Source organism: Bombus pyrosoma, linkage group LG5 (assembly GCF_014825855.1).
Source record: "Bombus pyrosoma isolate SC7728 linkage group LG5, ASM1482585v1, whole genome shotgun sequence".
Lineage (NCBI taxonomy): Eukaryota > Metazoa > Arthropoda > Insecta > Hymenoptera > Apidae > Bombus > Bombus pyrosoma.
Window position 1 is genome coordinate 373333 of NC_057774.1, and position 23218 is coordinate 396550.

The 23218-nt window shown below is 28.7% G+C and overlaps 5 protein-coding genes and 1 long non-coding RNA gene across 14 annotated transcripts; 2 read left to right on the forward strand and 4 right to left on the reverse strand.

The window, feature by feature from the left end:
- Positions 1 to 568: 568 nt before the first annotated feature.
- LOC122567969 (acidic mammalian chitinase) lies at positions 569 to 8311 on the reverse strand. 2 transcript variants are annotated; one of them, XM_043727173.1, is made up of 6 exons: positions 8124 to 8311; positions 6695 to 6958; positions 6247 to 6528; positions 5934 to 6170; positions 5319 to 5742; positions 569 to 5184 (listed from the first exon to the last, which is right to left on the reverse strand). In XM_043727173.1, the coding sequence occupies exons 1-6, from the start codon at positions 8180 to 8182 to the stop codon at positions 5041 to 5043; spliced, it is 1410 nt and encodes a 469-aa protein (XP_043583108.1). In that variant the 5' UTR covers positions 8183 to 8311; the 3' UTR covers positions 569 to 5040. The 2 variants fall into 2 exon arrangements, with proteins under 2 accessions (XP_043583108.1, XP_043583109.1); XM_043727174.1 differs by lacking the exon at positions 8124 to 8311 and adding an exon at positions 7043 to 7198.
- Positions 8312 to 10184: 1873 nt separating this feature from the next.
- On the reverse strand, positions 10185 to 13251 carry LOC122567966. Its single transcript, XM_043727169.1, has 5 exons — positions 13021 to 13251; positions 12746 to 12923; positions 12121 to 12465; positions 11535 to 11735; positions 10185 to 11267 (listed from the first exon to the last, which is right to left on the reverse strand). Exons 1-5 carry the CDS (start codon positions 13249 to 13251, stop codon positions 10321 to 10323), a joined length of 1902 nt encoding a protein of 633 aa, XP_043583104.1. The 3' UTR covers positions 10185 to 10320.
- A 283-nt stretch (positions 13252 to 13534) lies between these two features.
- On the forward strand, positions 13535 to 15267 carry LOC122567975. Of its 2 annotated transcripts, none has more exons than XR_006316936.1 (3): positions 13535 to 13670; positions 14841 to 14943; positions 15033 to 15267. It is a non-coding gene; the product is annotated as an uncharacterized LOC122567975 (long non-coding RNA). The 2 variants fall into 2 exon arrangements; XR_006316937.1 differs by lacking the exon at positions 13535 to 13670 and adding an exon at positions 14263 to 14397.
- Positions 14424 to 16847, reverse strand: LOC122567972 (transmembrane ascorbate-dependent reductase CYB561-like). Of its 3 annotated transcripts, XM_043727183.1 has the most exons (6): positions 16233 to 16704; positions 15915 to 15961; positions 15560 to 15772; positions 15271 to 15479; positions 15028 to 15185; positions 14424 to 14959 (listed from the first exon to the last, which is right to left on the reverse strand). In XM_043727183.1, exons 2-6 carry the CDS (start codon positions 15952 to 15954, stop codon positions 14797 to 14799), a joined length of 783 nt encoding a protein of 260 aa, XP_043583118.1. In that variant the 5' UTR covers positions 15955 to 15961; positions 16233 to 16704; the 3' UTR covers positions 14424 to 14796. The 3 variants fall into 3 exon arrangements, with proteins under 3 accessions (XP_043583118.1, XP_043583119.1, XP_043583120.1); XM_043727184.1 differs by lacking the exons at positions 15915 to 15961; positions 16233 to 16704 and adding an exon at positions 16714 to 16847; XM_043727185.1 differs by lacking the exon at positions 15915 to 15961 and having other exon boundaries at positions 16233 to 16703.
- A 41-nt stretch (positions 16848 to 16888) lies between these two features.
- Positions 16889 to 19204, forward strand: LOC122567971 (2-methoxy-6-polyprenyl-1,4-benzoquinol methylase, mitochondrial). 3 transcript variants are annotated; one of them, XM_043727181.1, is made up of 6 exons: positions 16889 to 17031; positions 17527 to 17687; positions 18074 to 18486; positions 18607 to 18695; positions 18781 to 18904; positions 19001 to 19204. In XM_043727181.1, the coding sequence occupies exons 2-6, from the start codon at positions 17531 to 17533 to the stop codon at positions 19088 to 19090; spliced, it is 873 nt and encodes a 290-aa protein (XP_043583116.1). In that variant the 5' UTR covers positions 16889 to 17031; positions 17527 to 17530; the 3' UTR covers positions 19091 to 19204. The 3 variants fall into 3 exon arrangements, with proteins under 3 accessions (XP_043583116.1, XP_043583117.1, XP_043583115.1); XM_043727182.1 differs by lacking the exon at positions 16889 to 17031 and adding an exon at positions 17229 to 17415; XM_043727180.1 differs by lacking the exon at positions 16889 to 17031 and having other exon boundaries at positions 17454 to 17687.
- Positions 19137 to 23173, reverse strand: LOC122567967 (recQ-mediated genome instability protein 1-like). Of its 3 annotated transcripts, XM_043727171.1 has the most exons (10): positions 23019 to 23173; positions 22121 to 22365; positions 21758 to 21901; positions 21477 to 21680; positions 21145 to 21302; positions 20549 to 20981; positions 20185 to 20442; positions 19787 to 20062; positions 19603 to 19698; positions 19137 to 19483 (listed from the first exon to the last, which is right to left on the reverse strand). In XM_043727171.1, exons 2-10 carry the CDS (start codon positions 22232 to 22234, stop codon positions 19316 to 19318), a joined length of 1851 nt encoding a protein of 616 aa, XP_043583106.1. In that variant the 5' UTR covers positions 22235 to 22365; positions 23019 to 23173; the 3' UTR covers positions 19137 to 19315. The 3 variants fall into 3 exon arrangements, with proteins under 3 accessions (XP_043583106.1, XP_043583107.1, XP_043583105.1); XM_043727172.1 differs by lacking the exon at positions 23019 to 23173 and having other exon boundaries at positions 21758 to 21897; positions 22121 to 22517; XM_043727170.1 differs by lacking the exons at positions 22121 to 22365; positions 23019 to 23173 and adding an exon at positions 21964 to 22102 and having other exon boundaries at positions 21758 to 21897.
- Between the last annotated feature and the right edge of the window lie 45 nt (positions 23174 to 23218).

Here is a 23218-nt window from a genome sequence, read left to right on the forward strand (position 1 = left end):
TTTTTGCAGATCGAGTAGTGGAGGAGATTTTAAGGTCAACTTCATTTTTTCAAACGAAACCATATATTTTTAATACATTAATCGACCCATCTCGGCATTCCCCATAGAAAAGTATTAACCTGTTTATGTCGAAAAATTATTAATTTGGGACATATTTTAACTTTAATGTGTCAAATTTAACGTACGGAAGACAAAGAAAGACGCGGAGCGGTATTCCTGTGTTTACATTGTTTTTGTCTTCTGTACGTTAAATTTGACAAATCAAAGTTAAAATATTCTTCAAACTAATCATTTTTCGGCATAAACAGGCTAATACTTTTCTATGGGGAATGCCGAGATGGGTCGAATAATGTATTAAAAATGTATGGTCCCGTTTGAAAAAATGAAGTTGGCCCTAAAATCTCCTCCACTACTCGATTTGCAAAAAAATAATTTCATCCATATGATGCTCCTCCTCGAACCAAACAACTTTAGTTAAAACATTCTTTTGGTAAATTTAATAGCTCGTAAGATATTCTGTTGTTTCCAGTTAAACGAAATATCCTGTATATATAATATATATTATATATTTCGTGTATGGGTATGTGTGTGTACGGATGCGCGCGCGCGCGCATGTGTGTGCGTAAAAAAAATATATATTATATATATAAAACACTTTAAAGAAAAAAAAAAAGAAAAATGAATATACATAGTACATCAATGGGATGTAAAGGCAGATTAATGCAGTGTTAATATGTTTTAAATATAATTGAAAAGAAACTACATTGCTACTTACCCCGATTGATTCAAACTATTAATAGTTTCGAAAAAATTGATAATCTTCAATATATATGCCAGCAAATTTAGTCACGTTTAGTTTGTTAACTTATGAACTAATTATAATCAACGTAAACTGTATACCGATAATGAAAATCGGATACCAAGGAAATACAATAGAATATTATGAAGACACTAGTGACACAATGTTCATGCCACGAGCGTTGCGGAAGAACTGAATGATTTGGTAAAGAGTAGGATAACTTGTTGATCGTGGGGATCCATCCTTCGGAACGAATTTTATGCGCATGCCTCAATAATCTTCTCGTACAAGAAAATACATATGTACATATAGAACAGTTTCTTATAGTTTTATATCAACAAATATGCACGTACAATTATATGACTATTGTTTTCGTAATATATGGTATTGTTGAAATAATACTTTATAGAAATAATATACTTTGTTTGGAAAAGACTTATTAAAATCTTCATCTTTGAAAAATGTGAGGAAAATTGAGAAAGTAATTCAATAGTACTTTTTATTAAGCATTCTCATTACATGGATAAAAGATATGCATAGTGAAATGAAAAAATTACATACATACTTATTAGTCAAAAATTCTATTCGAACATGGACGAAGTTATGATGCTTAAAACTATCTTATAGAATTCTTTATATTTACCGCAGTAAAACTAAGAGAATACGGCATATTTTACGATAATCTAAGAATATTGTTTCATTTTTTGTTCTCTCAATAATAAATTTTACTTGTTAACATGCTTGTTCTATCTCTTTATGAGTAAATTAAACGCTAAATCTTTTTTCGTTTCACATATTCCATTAGATCTGCTTGATTTTGATTAGAATAAACTAATTTTTGTTATGCTGCAGTTTATTTTTCTTAGTTTTATTGCAATAATTTTTAACAATATATCTTTTAATATTAATATTAAATAAATGATACATGATAGTTTTAATTCTTATTCTGATAAACAACTTCATTGCAATCAATTTATGAATTTGAGTGCAATAAATATGTTTCCGATTTAACGTAAAGCTATTCTTTTCTTTTTTTTATTTACGATACTATGGCACATTATGATAGTTTGATTATATAATTAGAGGCAAAGTTTAAAAAATCTAATAAAAAGAAAAATCATTACTATACTTCTAAAATGATTAATATCGCTCAAATTATGCTTTTACTTTCGTTAAAATTAAAAATACATTTCTGTATAAAACTTAACATATCTATATTCGGTTTGGAAATGTATAATTAAAAAATATCATTTTCTATTAATTATTTTTCTTTTTTTAACTTTCAACGAATATTAAAAATTTTAATATATAGGAAATTGTAATGTGTTATTGAGATATTCGAATATTTCCTATATTTCAACATCTTTTACCAATACTTAAATCAATAAAAAAGTTATTTTATATCTGTCGGAGATGAAAGGACATCGGGGCCTTTTCTTTGCAATCCTTGGGAAAATCTCAATACTTTAGTCTAGATTCTTATCATAAGCCGTACTTAAGTAATTGTTTACGATTTAATCCGTTTATGTTTGTCCGAGATTTATAACAATGAGCTTGTACTTGAAGTGACACAACCAGTCGCTAAACGTAGCCGCGGTCATGGGATGAACGTTTTACCTAACAAAGGTATGGAGTAATCGTATAGCTCTACTTAAAAAAATATAGTTGTAGCGGCACGCGACAGTAAACTCTTCAACGGTTTCTTTCCCGTTGTTCGCTACACAAAGACCCCATTCTTCGAACAAGATGATTGCCATCTTCCATTTCCAGCTAGCCTAAGAGCCAGCTACAAATCTTAGGATTTATTTAGCTAAGGTTCTTCAAACTGACAAATAGTCTTAGTCTTAGCAGTCCCTAAATCTATCACCTACTAGGGAAAGATACGGGAAATCTGCTTTCCTCACGTACAACGCTTCCTGCTAGCAACTCTGTCTCAAGGGTGATTAGTATCCTTCTTCAACCACCAACATAGAAATTAACCAATTAACAGCAACGTCCAGTTCTCTCACTTTCCGAACGAAGGCTTTCCTCGACGAATCCGATGATCTCGTGTCCTTAGACACACCCTATCATAGTTTTCCCTCTGCAGCATCATCGTGAAAGAAAGTCATTCTCTCGTGAGGTCTCATTAGCGAATTACATAGCGTCTTCACGATCAGTGAATACTCTACGTTCTAACAAAGAGTTAGTTTAGTAATACTAGTATCGTAGACACGTAAATCAAGTTCGACTTAGACTTTGGAAGAAAGTACATTTGTTATCCCGTTGACCGCGGATTCGTTATCGAACCTAAGACCATTGTCATTAGTGTCTAATCACCGCGGTTACTTGTTAATTCTGTAATATCCACACTTGTACTAATAGTCATATTTGTACTAGTAAATATCTTCTCTATTGCATAATAACAATGTCTAATCCAAATGAAGATTCGTTACACGCCCCTAACCCTAATCATAATGTGAACCCGACATATATATATATTATAAATTATGTTGAAATTTAACTTCATTTAATTAACAGTAATTATCATGATAATACATATCTATAATAGAGGAATCATATTTAATAATTTTAAATGATAATTAATTACATACTTTAAGTTGCAGCTTTACATTTGTAAATTTAAAAACACGAATTAATTTCTTTTAATAACTTCTATTACAAGGCATCTTCTAAAACACTTGTTACGTTTATTATAGTGATAAGTAATACATAAAAAAGAATAAAACTGAAAAGAGTAAATACAGTAAATTCAACGTCTGTTTAAGACTATTAACTCCTTTGAACAGTCGAGAAATTCAAACTCTTAACTTTTTGAGGTCAAAGTTTCCAGACGCTGACTTTTAAAAGATAGGGAGCTAGCATAAACTTTACAATAACCAATTTTTTTGGTCAACATGTGTGCATCAGTAGAAGTTTTCTTCGCAATGAAAGTTTGACGAAAATTACCATAGGTGACATTAAATTAATAAACTACCACTTATTTGTTTATTAGAAAGTTCGCTTAAATTATAATACTAACTTTTAACTAAAAAATCACAAAAATCTTTTCGAGGTAGTAATGTTGAACGATTTAGTTTACATAATAATTAAATATCATTAATTCCAAAATTTGAATTTCCCAATCATTGAAATATTAATCCTCGGAATTCGCACAAAATTATTAATTAATAATGTACTATTTAGTTTCTTTATTTCCTACCTTAACATAAGTTTTTAGATTAATATCTACTAATATATGTAAAAAAGAAAACAAATTTATGTTTCAAAATAAATTATATTTCAAACAAAACAAGTAAAATGGAAATGAATAAATACAATGTAAATAATTGTTATTAACTATAATTAATAGGGTGTACTTGGTAACAATTTGTACAAGGCTAGGTAGGAAAGTAATTTTCCTCCTTAAGGTTCCTTTTGTATACATGTACATATGTGTTAGCGACGATGCGTGTTAAAGGTCGCCGAAAGCAGTTGGTCCGATACCATTTTGCTTTTGTATGGATCTATGTGGCAGAGCAAGGGTGAGGGGGGGGGGGGGGTAAAAGAGGAGATCATTATTGGTCTGTATATGGCCAGTAAGACTACGTGTAGAAAAGTGCAATCCAGATGTCTTACAAATAGTGATAATTATCGGACGTTAAAGAATTGTTTGGAAAAAGATATAGAAAGAAAATTTGAAGTTAACAGGCAAATCAATATTGCATCAGCCTAAAAAATACAGATACCTGGCCAAGGAGTGTAGGAAGTAAGGGTAACTGCTGTTAAAACCCAGGATATACATATTTTTGCACTCTGGAATTTTATAACATAAGTATACTTATGAGTGATTCGGCCATACAGTATCATATCCGATCATCAAAAAGATTTCTAAAGAATTTTGATTTAGATATGACTATTACTGTGTAATAAATATGACTAATAAATATTCTATTATTCATCTTTAATTTCTCCCTATATGTTTATAAATGAATTATGTTATGTTTTAATAATAATAAATAAATACGTTTATGTTTAATTTAATAGCTTGGAATTAAAATTATAGTTGTACTTTATGATATGCAAACAATTGCAAATGCAATTAAATTATTTTGAAAAAAGACAAAAGTTTTCTTTTAAGAGCAAGCAATACTTTATGACACTGTAAGAAATTAAGAAGAAGCAGTTTCGATTTGATTGATTAAATACTTTTCAAGGAATATCTATGTTTGGAATGTAAAGAAGAGACAAACGAAAATGGATTAATCGGCTTGATACCTGAGAATCTTGCTAACAGTACGAGTTAAAGGAAAGCTTTCATTGAATTTACATGTATTATTCCAATCATCAACATTTAAGGATAATATCATTGCTCCTCCAAAATTATTCACACGAATCCATTTAGCCTAAAACATAGTACATAGTAATTAGAATATGTTTGGTCCTTGAGTGATCTTAATTCTAGAAATACAATCGTTTGTCTTAAATTTAATGATTTTATTGAATGGGCTTAGAAAGTAAGAGTAGTATATGTACATGCCTTATAGTAAACACTTGTAACATTATCATATGAGATCCATTCTCTGTCCTTATAGGCATAGGGAACTTTGCTTTCATCTTCGAAAACGCTCTTTGCGCCGTTTTGAAGGAACTCGCAAACTGTAGGATAAGAAACGAAACCCATCTTCCCCAATTCTCCAAAACCATTTGCTGGTGCTAGTAAATCGTGATTCAGCGGATTATCCAGTCTATAGTTGTGGCCATAAGTAGGAATCCCAACAATTAACTTTTCTCTTGGCATCCCTTTTGAAAGCCAATAATGAGCCGAAAAATTAACATTTAGAGTAGAAAGATAGCCGGATTCAGCAGCATGTGAGAAAAGCGGTGCATTGAGTCCGGTAATTGGATAGTACCATACATAAAAATGGTAGTCATATGACATCAAGTTCACAAAATCTACATACCTAAATAATAACAAAATTTGATAAATTTTATATAAATATTTACGAAAATATAAATAAACAAAATTGATTTTATAGTTACATAAAGAAATACTTTTTCTTAAATAATCTTAATAGCTCTAATTATTATTGACCATTATCGAATAGTGCAACTATCTAATATTACTCATATTACAAAAAACATGTTCGCTCACTTTGCCATTTCTGCAACCATATAGCTTTGATCAACAATAGCTTGTGGAGCAGCTACTGCAACAGAAAGAATCAACGTTTTTGTAGCGTGGTAAAATTCTCTTCGTAATTCCTCTAATAATTGTACGAAATGGAGTTTTTCCCGTTCATCAGCTCCAAGCCATGCAGGAAATTCCCAATCTAAATCGAGTCCATCGAAACCAAATGTCTTTGTCACATTTAAAACGGACCGTATAAATCTATGAAAAAAGAACATGTAGCATTTTCAATGCACTTTATAATGGAACAATTAAAATGAAAAACAACAGAAGTTACCTTTTCCTATTTGCATGATTTTTTACCATTTCTGAAAAACCTAAGTGGAGCTCATTACTGCCGCCAGCACTGATCATGACCCTTAATTGAGGTTGCAATTTCTTCAAGGCGATAACTTCTTTGTAGATTGATAAATTGCTGCCCAAATCTAGGCTGCAATTCACCACGCCCGCAAAACCCACGATAATATGCGTACAAAGATCAGGGTCAATGTGCGACGGACTGAGCTCCCAGAACGTGTTCAGGTCGCTCGATATGGTGTAATAACAGACAATGATTTGCCTATGAAAGAAAGCTCTTTTCAATAACTTCAATGTTATTTTCTTATATCTAATTCTTGATGATAATAACAATGTTCGTAAACTTTCTCTTGAAACACTTTATATACTATAACACTATACTATAACATATAAACACTATATACTTTGGGCAATAAATATATAAGTACCCTGTGGAATTGGTGTAGTGTTGTGGCGAACTGATGCTGTTGTTCCTGTCCGCATTCTGGTTCTCCTTCGTCGACTCGGCGTACATCCGAGCCCGACGTAACCACGTAGCAATCTTGGCATTGTCTGTTAGTGTTTCTGTATCGAGTGTCTTCGCTCTTGGAGAGCGAAGGATAACAATTCCCAACCACGCGCGTGTCACGAAAAGAACTCCAAGTATCAAAGATACTAATGCCAAGCACAGAACTTGCGTTCTCCAACGTGGTCTACAAGAGGATATGAAAATTTATATTAATTTCTAAATTTGAGTTATTGATATATATACATACAGATAAGCTTATATTTCATACAATATTAGAAATGTGTGCAGTAAATACAGTTAATAATTCATTATAACAAATTTGTTTCTCAATTTTATACGCTTGAAGCTGCATGAAACATAAATTTCAAATTTATTTTATGCGCATTTATAACCAGTTTAAACCATGAAGGCTTCTTGTATCATAGTAAATATAGGATAATCAATAACCACACCATTACTTTTGACATATACTTACGTATATGCCCACACATATGACTCATTACACAAAAAAAAGCTATAAAAGTAGATATTGTAAAGAAATTTAATATTATATAGGAAAATGTAAATATAGAGAATGTAAATAAAATAAATACAAATATATTATTCAATGAAAACAAGCAGTTTATATTTTACATTTTCTATAACGATATAGGTATATACCTTTTTCATAAACGTTTAGGTTTACAAAAATATACTGAAAGAATTATTTAAGTGGAGTAAAAAGATATTTGACATAAATGACAGTTCCAATACTGTAAAAAATAATATTTACAAATTTTTAAATCAAATGTTACAAAATTTAACAATAGTATTTAACTTTACAAATATGTATATCTAACAATATATTCAATTGTAACTTTTGAAATAAGAAATTTGGTACTGTACATTATCTAAGAGATAAAGTGCTTATAAATGGAATTTTGATTATTATCATTTATTTAATTTATGTGTATTGACATTGTATATGCATATTCTTCTGCGTAATTATTTAAACTATACTACTTTATAATATTATATTGTAACATATAAATCTAGTAGTGGGGAGACATCTAAACAGTGTTACGAATAAGTATGTATTATGCTTAATATGATATCATTGAAAATGATATATTTCTAATATCAATTTGTGAATATAAATTACGAAATTTATTATACACATTAGAAAAAAAGAAATAAATGAAAACCAAATTATTGTTATAGATGTATGTGATTGTCATACACACACACACACACACACACACACACACACACACACACACACATACACACACGAGCGCGCGCGCGCGCGCATTCATGCATATAATATAAAGGAATTAAAAGACAACTAACTATAAAAAAGTGCGACTTACTGTCGGACGTCTGTTAACAATTCATATTTGGCCTGTGGCACGGGGATTTGGTTAACCATTGAACGCACAATGTTCGTCAAAATTGACGCTTGAGGACGCTAGTCCTCTAGGGTAGCTTACCACTTTTATTACTACGCCCAATGCGTTATGATTAGGGTCGTATACTTACACAGGTAGGTCTGACAAATCCTGTGGTGGGGGTAAGGTTTTTAATGTCATAAAGCGTGCTTTGCGAAATCTGCCGCTAGCCATAGAGCGCTGCGATCTAGTAGGTTAATGAAAACGACTTGTATCTGAAGGAATCTACTTCCTCGGGATTTATCTTTCAATGATAACATTTTATTTATACTTTTTCTATTTATTATTTAGTTTCATTGTATATATATTTCAAATCCGTTTGAATATATGATAACGTCTTACCAACGTAATTCTTTTTATAGGCATGAGTAGTGCTTAGTTAATGACTAAATTACTTTTTATAATTTTTGATAATTTGTCTAAAGAAGTAAATATACAGTATTTCATTTGGTAGAGAAGAATGATATTTGAATAAATATTATTTATGAACCATTATTAAATATTATTTCCAATAAAAACGTTTAACAAAATTACAATTTCGAAATCTAATATATTTTTAATACTTTTATACCATGTAGATTTGACGCACCTATTGGTAAATAAGTTTGTTTTTGTCTTTTAATTCACTAAAAAATTGTATAGCTACCTATATGTACTATCTGTAATGTGAATGATATTGTCAAAAATATTTTATTGAAATAATACTTTTCACAATTGAAACTTTCCAATATTATTAAATTTTCTATCGAGCAGGCAAAATCATAATAGAATTTTAGAGTTTATAAAACTTATTAAAAATGCAAAAAATACTTATATTAAATAACATTTATTAAACGTTAAATGTTTATATATAAAAATATCTTTATACATTGGTTTGAACATTTTCCTTTGTATGACTGACTTTTTTTCTTTTTGATTTCCTTGATGTTTAAATTGACACATTCTTAGTTGGATATAATAATGAACCTACTTACAGAAAAACATATTTTTAGTACATCCAATATTTTGTCCGCTGAGAGATAAAAAATTTGTATGTTTGATGTGTATTTTAAGAAATTTACGTACTTCATTAAATGATAAAAGAATGCAAATTTACACGAATCAAACCTTTCGTTTTCATGCCAACTAACTGTGCAACTGAAGTATTATTCTTGCTATGGATCAGTGTTTCTGTACATGATTTACCTTTCTTACATATATCATTTTGTAAAAGTTGTTTGCATAGATAGCCTGTAAGTATGGTATAATTACGTAATTAATACATATATAAAACATCAAATTATGTTTCCACGACAATGAGACATAGATTTACATATTTATTTTTACACATGTCTAGATATCTGCAACATATCTCAACGTATCTCAAATACAAACATGCATTATAAGAATAATGTATATATACGGACTATGAACTTCTCAAATAATATTTTTCATTATATTTTATAGGCAACCAGTTCCTTTTTGTAATCAGTATTTGAAACGTTAAATGTTAAAGATTTATCAGTCATGTTCATTGCGGCTCTATTTATACGTGCATATTTTATTGGAAAATTGCTGATTATATATAACGAGATCTATCAATAAAATATACGACAAATCATATTCACAAATAGCTGTACATTCGTGTCGTAAAGAAATGGTATTAATATGAAAAAAACATCTTTAAATTTTTTTCAAAAATTATATTTTTTCAAATCTTCACTCAGTCTATCTTGAATACATTTAATTAAAACATGAAAATCTTTCTCTCATTATCTGCGGATGAGCGAATCAGTTTTTTAAATTCATTTATGCTACTGTTGTACCTAGTCATCCCTCTGTTTGTCAAAGCACTGTCTCCAATGACATCATGTATAAAAGCTCCAACATTTTTTAACAAATATGTTGCTTTAAAAACAATTTTAGCTAAGTATCCTTCGCAAGCTGAACTTTTTAAAGCAAAACCCGCGATTAGTTGAGTATATTTATTTGTTAAGGACTGGTACTGTACACAAAACCTTGGGTTGCCAAGTCCCTGATATTTGAACTTTGGAGTGTCATCAAGTAGTCAAAGTCTGTTAAGCTTATGTAAGTCAACGTCTCTGGATTCACAGCAATAGACTTCTTCAAATTGATCTCATCAAGGATCGGGACACTGTGATTCTTTTAATAGTTTAACAAATTTTTCATCAAATCCACGCTTTGTACCCATTTGAGACATATAATCTCGAATGGTCCTTGCACAAGGCAATGGAATGATCTCGTTCTTCCTCAAGAATTCATAGTAACTCTGAGATTTGATATTCATTAGCATACACATCATTATAAACTCATCCGTATAACGGCGGCCTTTTGGATCCTTTGTTCTCGCAGCCGAAACTATTTCTTGGATAACTAATTTTTGATTTTTTGAAATTTTATCCAAGTCATTATCTGTCATACATATCATACATGCTTTCTTCTGTTGATTTACGATCAGGTCTGTGGTACGCTTCAGTTTATCTTTCATTCGATTAACCCTAGCATCTTTATATTTGATTTTTTCTCGCATAGTTTTCAATTTCATTTCATCAAATGGGTTCAAAGAAGTTGTGACTCGTTTAATAACCGTTCTTTTTTTCATTCTTCTAATCTTTTGTGATAAGGTATTAGAATATTTTTTGCATGAATTACATCTTTCACTCATGATAGATAATATAGAGCAGTCTGCATGACGCCAATCCGTACCAATACAATTTTTTAGAGCAGTGTTTGCACGGATTGTATCCAAACCAGTGGACGTTATTCCTTTACATGTGCGTAAATCTTTAAATTTTTTCAAAATTTCTGGTAGCATAGTGATTTTAGTTAATATTCGTGGAAGTTTTGCAGCTATTACATCAACGGGTGTCATGTATATTTCGTAAATTATTTTTCTAGAACCTGTGACTAAAACAGATTTTGCAAAAATATGTTTTTCTTTTCCACAATCATTCACTCTTATAGCATATGTAAATAAGAGAGCTTCTTCATCGCCAACTTTAGAGTTGCCGACGATCCATGGTTTCGGTATTTTCAAAGATGCATTATTCTCAAAAGTATCGTCTTCTGTCGTAAAAAAAATTATAATCAATTTTTTATAATCTAGACGTAATCTAGACATTTGATAGAAAAATATACTAACGAAATTTCTTTAAGAAAGAATAATTAACAAATACTACTCTAAGCAAAACGACAAAGTTTATATCTTTCTGATTTAAACTATTTTTTCCAACAAATTTTTAATAATCGTAAATATTTTAATTTTAAAAATTATAAATAATTGTAAAAGGTTACCAATATCGATTATTTTCAAAACAAATTTATCATACTTACGTTGAGATTCAAAGTTGAAACCAATAGAGTCAAACATTACTGTAGTAAACGGAAATCCAGAACTTGTAAAATGAAGCATTTTCAAGTTATCTTCTGCTTTGGTAACTGTCACAAATGATTCAGGTCGCATGGTATTGTTTATAGAACAATCAATATTTACATCCGATTTCACAGAAGACATTATATTTGAATTAATAGAATCTGTTGACATAAAATAATTCGATTATTAAAAGTGAGAAAACAATATAAAATATAAATGGCACAAAAAGTTATGTTTCATCAAATAGATACATTTTCAAGAAGTCCAAATTTCAAATATAAATTTTTTACAAACAAGCATCAGGCGATATATAGATGTTTTTGAATGTTTTGAAATTTATCAAGATTAAATAGATACTTACAATCGTTATGAAAACTATAACAAAATGTTTGGAATAAATTTCTGGAATAATGTATCAATACAATAAAGGTAACTGTCATAATTATACAGGGTAACCAGATTTTAACAAATTATTATTAATATTTACGAAGTATTAATATTTCCATCAACCGTTGTATTTTATATTAAAAAATATTAGATACTTACAATGAGAAAGAACACTGCTATCAAAGTCCAGAGAGACAATAGCAGAACATTCATTATTTTGATGTACGCATCGTTCTATGTCGTTGTTCACAAATTCATCCTGCTTTATTGACTTAAGCTGTAATATTTCCTGAACTTCATTTTCTCCTCCTTCTTCTATGGTTGTTGTCCTTGGATACTTTATTGTACTATTTGCACTTACTTCTTCTTCTTTAATTGTTGACTTTGAATACTTTGCTCTATTACTTGCAATCACTTCTTGTTCCCTAATTGTTGACTCGGAACATTTTGCTGTACTACTTGCGGTTACTTCCTCTTTAGCTGTTGACTTTGAACATTTTGCTGCTTAAACATAAATTATTTATAAATATATGTGTGTATATATGTATATATATGTGTATATATATGTGTGTGTAAATATATATTCTATATTTTACATTTACTTGTAAATAAATACATCTTGAACAAAGCATGTTCCCAAATAGGTCTCATTTTTATAGAGCCTTCCAATAAGATAAATTTAAATACAAATATTTTAATGAATAGTTTCTAGTGTGCAAGAATCGCAAAAAAAAAATATATGACCTGAAATGAATGAATTACAAAATAAAATGTCAAAACTTACGTTCTTGTACTGCATATGTATGGTCTGTATAAAATCTGGCGTATTTCCTCATTGTGTGTCTTATTACGTCTTGTATGTCTTGTTGTGGGCTTCTTGATCTCGATCGAGATTGCAATGGATATCCATCAAATATTGTAGGTACAGCTCCTGGTCGTAAACGCGTACGTTTTAATGGTACCTAACAAATATTTAAAAATAAGTATCATACAATAATAAAAGATTTTATCATTATCAGTAGCGAAAATAATTTTAATGAATAAATCAAATGATTTTACCTGGGCTATAATTTTCCCATTATTATCGTACTTGATATATTCCCTAATTATGTAACGTTCTTCAAAATGTTTTTCGCATATTCGCTGACCCGTTCGCAAACGTTCTATTCCGGGAATCAATGCTGCCCATTTTGCACCAAAATTTTCATTTTTCACTATGAAAACAGATACTTTTTCATTACGTTTATCTTTATTTGTCCTACAATTCGGCACAGCACAAGTCCATGGCATGTTGAATTGATATATTTCTGTCGTCGCAGCGGCGGCGGCCTTTTAATATGGCTTATGGACATATGCTAGTCTAAAATCTAAAACTTGTATTCCAATAAAAAGAAAAAAGAAACCACGATCCACGTTTCAAAACCTCTTCTTTTCTTTAGCAGGATCCTTTGAGGGCGGGAGGAGGGGAGCTATGATCACGGACGACCGTGATTGCGACGGTCTAATGCTTAACGAACAAATTGAAAAATATTTGCCGCTCATTAAGCCTTGATTCCACCACGGGAGTTACCATATCTGTAACGTGTACACGTATACGACATATATACGACAATATGATTGTATTATGATATGCATAAATGAATGCTGACCATGGAAGTTATGTCCATGACACTCACACGTACGAGTATGTAACCTAAAAATCATGTTATGTACGTATATGGAAGCATGAAGGATAAGGTTTTACTGCATATAACTCTGTTCGAATAAACAGCAAGCAGAAGCAGACATAGGAATATTCAAAATTTTCTGTTTCCATTATTATTAATGAAATTAACTACATAATTCGATTTCTAAATTATTCCGTTAATAAGGACTGGAATTAAGTATTGATATTATATGATTGAATCTCAATATTAACATTTAAAATAATTGACATTTTCGATAAATGATACAAGGAAAATTTAGAAATAATATTACAATTTTGTTTTGTTTTATTCGATTATAAATGTGATGAAAAGTAAAGTGTAAATTATAATTATGCTTGGAAGATGTATATTCTTTTTATATATACTTTTCCGAATAAGTACATTTTTGTCAACCATCATAATGTACATTGATTGATAGACGAATACAAGTTCAATATTCACACATATATACGCATATACATATACATATATTAAAACAATATAATATTCACAATACTTTATATTACAACTACTTAAGGTAGTATTTTTAATTATTAGAAAATACGTTAGATAAAATATATTTTATCTAAAATAATTGAACATACTGATGAGATTAGATTTTACGAGACGCAATATTGAACGAAAAATCCATCATAAAATTTCAATTTATCTAAGTGCTAGTAATATCCACCATTTTTTATTTTAAATACAACTTAAATCACAGCTCTGTTGTATCAACGAAAGCATGGAGGTGAAAAAATCTTAAATTTCTGAAACTATTATTACATAATATATATAAAGTTTTATTTATCTAATTGAACTAACAACCAATAAAAGCTGTACAAAAGATTTAAAAATAGTATAAAATGAACAATGTAAATGTGAGCAATGTAAAATAGTTAAATATGATTTAACATGGATAGTAAATGATTTTGAACTAGTTAGTCCTAAGCAAGGATAAAAAAGAGATAAACGACAGCTAACAGTTTAATTCTTAATCGAAGATCATGAAAGTCGATCATAGAAACAAGATACACAAACGAGTCGAAATATTTCGAAAACTGACATTATAATTATTATGAAAGTATAACTAAAAATTTGTTTATATGTTGGAAAGCCATGAATAAGCTTTTTTATATATCATAATCGTTTACTGTGCTCTGCCACCAACTAATGCTTCGTCTTCTGTTCTAGGTAAACGTTTGTAACGTTCTTGTGATACCAAATAAACTGCTAATCCACCAAAAAGGATTAACATAAGTCCGATTACATTAATTAATATTGCTTCGTCTACAAGGTTTGGATAATTATTTCTGAAATTATGTATTATAATAATTGAAAGGGTGACTCATACGTTATTGTGTCATAAGTTTATACTTACCCTAGAGCAAAAAATGCTTTTTCATTGAGGCCTAAAAGACAGGAAGCAATTACACCAATGAATCCTGCGATTCCAAAGTATACATGAATTGGCATGTAGGAAGCCCGTAATGGAAGTTGTAATCCCGGATACAGGAAAGATAGAAATCCAGCAAGCCACTAAAATATTAAAGTATATGTATTTCACGATTATTGAACGATCATATATGGATAAAAATAAATAAAGAGTTAATGACATTTATACCTGGCAGCAAAATAAAATTACGCTAGTGAGCCCAACCCAACTATGAAGACTATACATGTTTGGAATTGGTATCGAATGCAAGTTGTGGCTGTCAAACACAGCCACAAGAGAAATTACAACTAATGCAACAATTAATATCATTATGCCTGCATGAATTAGCTTCAATCTTCGTTTTCGAGTATTTCTTTGTGTCCTATATATTAACATACCTAACAAGATTGCATATAATATTAAGTAAAAAAAAATTAATTTAATGTTCTTAAAAGTTTTCTTAAATCGTTAAACATACCATTGGCATATAAAAATACGAATCCAATAACCATTAAAAGAGGATGCCAATTGAATTCTAACATTGGATTAGAATTCCAAGCAAAACCACCTCTATAATTGCCACACCAAACTGCAACTAGAATTATCAGTATTGCTCCAACAATTTCCATTGCAATGATGAGCGGTCTGAAACCCTCCAGATTAACACGTGGTTCTGTAATTTGCTCCATGTCTGGAAATAATTTTGTAAGCACTTCATTAAAATTTTAAACTATCATGAACATCTTATAAGAAATGAATTAAGTGCGATACTAAAAATAAGTATATAAAGTTAATAAGAGATAAAAAGCTTTTAAAATAAATAAGCAACATACCTAAACATATCTGGTATACATATGGATAATTTGTTGACATAATTTAACTAAAAAATGAATTCTCTGTTTCATAAAATTTTGAATTGAATATCCTTCCTTATATGATTTTATACAATCTGTTTAAATCTTATTATTTATTTCTTTTCAACTTTTAACAACATTCTATGGTAATCTTTTACTTAATCTTTATTATTCAAATATTATTACTATCATAAACTAAAAATCACATGATATTTCAACATGTAAGAGAAACTAATTTTTAATTAGAGCTTATGAACTTATGTACAACATATTATATATTCAATAAAATAAACTTACTTCTTTGACATATGGTAACAATTATTCAACTTTCTTTTTGTTTCGGGGATTTAATTGTATTTAAAAATGTATACATAAACATCTACTAAGATAAATATGTTATCCTGTTACATAATGTCTATATAAATATAAACATATAAATTGATTAAAATATAATGACACTTAATATATTAATAATTTTCTTTTAAGTAGTTGATTGTCCCCTTTGTGTTAGGCTGTAAAATTACGAAACTTATGTCCCTGTAATCATTCAGCACTTAATGCTGTGATAATGCTTAAATAGCATCTATAAATCAACAAGTGTTAAGTTGTTGCTTTAGTATGATTAATATGATTTTGTACATCTGATTAAATAATTGTTGAAATATTAAGGTGTTCCGTCTTATTAAATCTCACGAAATGAGTTACATATAAATGAAAATGGAGAGAATGGAACACAATTTCTAATTTAATGATAGCGCTATGAAATTGGCCACTTTACCTGACACTTTTCACAAAAGGTTTCAAGAAATAAATCAACAGGTACTACGCAGGTTCTCCAACGACGTAAAACAAACTATCGATTATATCTGCGCAGTTGTGGAATGAGATATTTAAATTTCTCGCACTTCTAGTCAATATAAAAACTAATTGCAGATAAATATACCGATTCAAAATATACGATTGATCAGTTGATATATAATTAGAATTTTTAATTTTGAATACGAATTAACTTTAGCCTTAAATATAGTGATAAGGAAATCATTAAAAATGAAATACGTGCACGTAATTAAAATCTAATTTGTCATAAAGAATAATGGTAATACGAGAAAAATATTTGTTCTAAAAGTAAAATAACACATATTTTTTAGTCGTATACGATACAATATACATAATATGATACAATTTATTTGGCACGAATACATTAGAAATCACAGCTTTGGTTTCTATTATTAAGTAAAAATATTTGAGATATATTATTTCGAATCTGCGCATTGTCTAATTTCATTGTTTTCAACAAATTCTTAAAATTAAATTGCTTTCAAAAACAATGTCTACAATTTTTCTTAGTATAGTAAACTAGATAGATTGTAAATAATTATATATATAATCTTATTGTCCCTCTAACTCTAATAGAGTTATGCTATTTGATAATAATTTATTATATCGAACATAAATTTTAGCAACGTTCACACCACAATACGTATGTAATTGAAAAATAAAGATAACCTTAAAATATTTTACCGATAAGGGAAGCAATTTATCTTTTAATATATGCATATATGTATATGTTGTTTTTGTTAAAATATTGCAGAAAGATGGAAAAACGAAGACTTCTTTTAAATTTAACAAAAAATAAAAGAATTACTCTCATCTTTGAGAAATGTTTCTCAGATGCCACTGCAACTAATAATAATGAGAAAACAACACATTTTGGATTCAAAACTGTCAAAGAAAGTGATAAAGTGAAAGAAGGTACATTTTATAATTTATGTAGTTATCTAAACAATTTTGCCTTTTGTTCCTTTATATATTATAGGTAACAAAACTTTTTATTCCCAAAGGAAGCATACCCTGTATTATAGAAATATTTATATTATGTTATTATATTATATATAATGTTGTTTCTTGTAAACATTATATATAAATGGAAAATGTACAAAGAATCAAGATACAAAATTGTTCAAAAGAATCAGAACAAATTGTTCGATATAATTTGTATTTTAGGAGCTTTTAGAATAGACAAATTAATACAATTTATATTAATTCTTAAGCATTTCGTGTAATTTGTTTCTGCATTAACCTTTAATCTCGTATATCTATAATGTAAGATTTATCAAGTTAATCGATCAATTTTTTAGTATATACAGTTTTTGAGAAGGTAGCAAATTCATACGATCAAATGAATGATGCTATGAGTTTTGGAATTCATCGCATTTGGAAAGATATATTCATTCAAAGGCTTGGACCAACTCATGGCACCAAATTATTAGATTCGGCTGGTGGCACAGGAGACATTACATTCAGATATTTAAATTATTTAAAGAATACCCCTAATTACCAAGATGTAAAAAGTTCTGTAACAGTTTGTGATATAAATAAGAATATGTTAGACGTTAGTAAAGTAAGAGCAAAAAAATTAGGATGGACAGTTCAAAATAATTTTAATATTGATTGGAAGCAATGTGATGCAGAAAAGCTTCCTTTTGAGGACGATTCATATAATGCTTACACAATAGCCTTTGGAATAAGAAATGTAACACATATTGGGAAGGTAAATCAATGTTATAAAGTTTTTATTAAATCAACATTGAACTTCAATGATATATTTTTCTCTAAGTATAAATAGATTTTATACTCATATTTTACAAAGGAATAATGATATTTGTTGTAGGTACTTTCTGAAGCGTACAGAGTACTTACTCCAGGTGGTTGTTTTATGTGTTTAGAATTCAGTCATGTAGATAATAATATTTTGAAATGGTAACTAATTCCTTTTAGGATAAAGTAACAATTATTTAAAGTCTTTTACGCTGGATATCTATGCATGACAAAATAAAATTTTTAGGCTCTATGATCAATATTCATTTCAAATAATACCCGTGTTGGGTACACTCATAGCAGGAGAATGGCAGCCCTATCAATATCTTGTTGAGAGTATTAGAAAATTCCCAAAACAAGAAGAATTTAAAGTAAGTTGTGCGACATGGTAACATGATATTTATGTTATTTAAGTTAGAAATCTATATATATATATATGTATATTTAATTTCTAATTACTATTTTAGGACATGATTGAAGTAGCAGGTTTTAGAAATGTAATGTATGAAAATTTAAATAGTGGTATAGTAGCTATTCATTCGGGTTTTAAATTATAATAAATACCGTTTTTTGTTGAGATATAATTAAATGTATTAAATAACAAACTACTTGTTATATATCTTTCATTATATCCAAAGATTTGGTGAAAATAACACTTCATTATATTGTTATATTTATTACAAGATGTTTATTTTATTTCTTTCATTTATATTTTATAAGATTTTATTTTATTAAACACAATGATTTATTGAATTATTCTTCTACTGAAAATAAGCTATGACTTAAATGTTGTTTTTAAGTAAAAAAGCTTTTACTTTCCTGTCTATTATTTCTTTCTGTTCCTGAGTTAAATCAGTAATTTCGATTACTGTTGGTCTTTCATCTCTATTTAACTCTAATTTTAAGAGTGCATCCAGAGCTTTCATCTCTTTTTCTGCATTACGAAAACTCTGAAATGTTCATATATTCTTTATGAAGCATAAAAAATCCAAATAATGAAAATAATAAATGTGTTTAAAAATTATTATGATATTATAAAGTTTTTTATAAAAATACGAAGGCAAAATACCATCCTAAGTTCATGCTCAATTTCTGGATTTTTTTTCCTCAATTTCTTTTTCAATGAAAACTCTCGGACACTGAAACCTAGTAAATTTTCTAGAATCTAAAATCATAAAATGTGTAGTTATTTAAAACACACTGGATTTTCTAATAAATTCCCACTTTCACTTAAATAAATTAGAGTTCAGCACCTTATTTGAGAAAGAAACTTCTATTGTCCCAGTACCATCTGCTATTGTAGCTTGCAAAATCCAAGATGGATCTTGTTTTGTTAGTTTTCCGAGGACTTCGACGTGACCTCGAATAGTTTTAAAAGTTGTGGTTGTTACTATTTCATTATTAATATCGTAGATAAATTCGCAAATTTTCGGCTCTTCTGGAGCATTTACTCCTTTTATAAATTCTGTAATCTGTTTATCCATTCTACCCTTCTTCGAAGCTATTGTTGTACGAGGAGAAGTTGAAACCTGAGATATTGTACAACTGAACATGTTTTAAAAATAATAATTTCCAAAATAGAAAGCAGTAGTTTGTACTTTTCAACAAAGTACATAAATTAATATTGAGTGGAATGAGTTCAATAACTTACTCTTTTTTTTCCGTTAGTTAACAAAGATTTTTGTTTTTTTCCTATTTTTGAATCTGTCTTGGCAGTACACGACTTGAAATTTAAATGTGACGAATCTTTCTCTCTGGTTTCTTTAAAGGCGTCATATTTTACATCTGTTACAGCTTCCTCATCGGTTATTACAATAATGTCGTCGCTTCCCTCTTTTGGCAAAGTCCTAAATGGCAACGTAATATTTTTTTGTTCTATTGACGCTTCCGTAAATTGTTCTTCGTCAACCTGTAATAAAATATCTTCATTCAAAGGTTCATTAAATTTAAAACTACGCTTTATACTGACTAATTTTACAATTTTATCTCTTAATAAAATAAAATATTAAAATAACCATCTCTAAAAAACAATCGTCATCATCCAGGATTTTTTCATTTCCACAACTTTGATCTGTTTTAACTTCATTGCTGGTAAATTCAGTTTCTGTTTGAAAACAATCATCATCAATCAACATTTCCTCATTTTCATGACTTAAAATTCTCTTAATTTCAGTACTAGCGTTATTAATTCCTCTCTGAAAATGAACATCATCATTCAAAATTTCTTCACTTTCATAACTTTGAACTCTTTTAATTTCTGTGCTAGTATTCTTAATTTTCGATTTTTTATGATCTTCGTTATGGGAATCTTCAGTTTTAGAAATATCTTTAGGATTTACTTCGAAGTCTTCTTCAAAAAGGACTTCGTCTATGTGTGGTACTTGTGGCCTAATATTATTTGATTTAGTCTCATTATCACTATAGGGATCAGGATTTTCTGAAAGATTTCTGTAAATGATAAATACATGTATATAATATTAAAGTTATTATTAAGACTTTCCAAAATATAACTTAATATTTAATTTAGCTTCAATTGACTTGATTTATACTTTACTCCTATTTTGATTTCCTTATTATCCCTGCTAAATTTTTAATATTAATTTAAACTCACAGAGCTCTAGCTAAAACATTTTCCATTGCATTAGGTATTAATAAGCTATCCACTTCACCACCAATTCCTTTCAACTTCCCTTCTTCTAATAACAAAACACCTTTACGACATTTTAATGGGCCCATTATCATAACTTTATATCCTGGTAATAATATGTCCTTGAAAAGAATATAACAGTATTTTACTTTTGTATTGTACTTTTAGAACATTCTTAAATTTATGTCTTTAATAGAGAAGGAAAAAAGAATAATAATAATAATGTTTTAGCTTAACCAGACCTTTATATCAATTTAAATATGTTATTGAAAAATATATAGTAAATATTAACATACATTCAGTCGAGATATATAATTATATTCAATTCCAATTAAGTCTTGCAATCCATCTGTTAGTCGTAATTGTATCATTCTTTTTTTTGGAGATTGCCATTTTTCCATTTTTTCTGCCTCAGATAGATCTATTTTTGAGATATGAGTATTTCTAATATGCTCTAATTGTTTATATTTTGATGTTGCAATATCATACATTTGTTCTACCTAGATTATTACAATTTTAATTAATCTATTATCTGCGCAAATATATATGTAGGTATTCTATTTACTTATATATGTACCTGAAGAATATAGTTTCCAGATAAAATAATACATTTTTGATCCGATAGATTGCAAGGTAAACATCCATTTTCATTATTAATTTTACGCAAATCACTAAGTTGCCATTGTTCTTTCACAAATTGTAAAATTTTTTCTGGACCTGGCTGAAAATGAAATTAATTATAATAAAGTATAAAATTTTATAACAATAATATGAGTATTTTACATTTACGACGTTTTACAGAAACAAATGTAATATGTATGTAGCCAAACTTAAAATGTGATGTTAATAATTGTACTTCAGATGTAAGGCATGCTTCGCGCGTATTATAGAATTGTGCGAATATTTTCATTTAGATATACATAAAATTATATTTACTTACATTTTCATGTTGATTTACGTAAAACTCTATACAGTCTCTCAACCATTCATTATTCATTGAATAATATTCTGATTTTAATCTACCTTTTATTCGTCTGAATACGTCTTCATTCATTTAGGATACTTTGTGTTTATGTAAATTTATAATATAGTATAGTGTAGGCATGTACACTTCTTATTTCAACTTTTTCGAATGACCGATAAAATACTGTTTCTCTCTGCTCTCTCTGCTGTCGCGAGTTAATCCTAGATTTATTTAAATAGAGACTTATATCATTACAAATGAAAGGTTATGGTCTTGAGTGACAGCTAGTCGCTGTCAGAGTATTTTATATACCAAAGCGGTATAATAGTATACAATATTTTATTTATTAATATATTTGTGTGTGCGGGTGTGTTCAAATGACATTATATCAGTGAAAGAATACTATTTAATAAAAATGTTTTCTATCTAATAAATAAGATATGTACTAATATTTTGTAGTTTGATTTATATATGTATATATATATATATGCATTTTGATACAAACCGACAAAATTATTATGAAAAACTTTTCAGTTTGTAAAAGTCTTACAGTGATTAACTGTTTTGGGATTCATAGAAAAAGTAAGAGAATATTTACTATATTTATAGAAAAAAATTAACTTATTCGATACCAATAGTAAGTTATTTAATTTGAAAGATATTTATTTGACATAAATTTGAACCAAGTAACGATTTGTATTACACGAAGTATTTACTTTTATCTTCAACCAGCTTATACTTATGCAAACACATAATGGAGAACATGAAGCAATTCAGTGCAAATATTTTTACCATTGACACAACAACTTGTACAATGATTCCAACGAATAAACTATATAACATTGATTACTTTTAGAATACACAGATGAATTACTTTTAGTTACGTTCAGTCATTGAATAATATATGTGTATATATACACGATGAATTATTTCATTTATTTTATCATATAAATAATATTGCGAAGATCAGTATCCTTATCGTCACAATTTTATCATTTCACAATGATTTCCATCCCTAGAAAATCAGTTCACTCAAGCCTATTTTTAGTCTTTCAAACATACATTTCTGCTGAC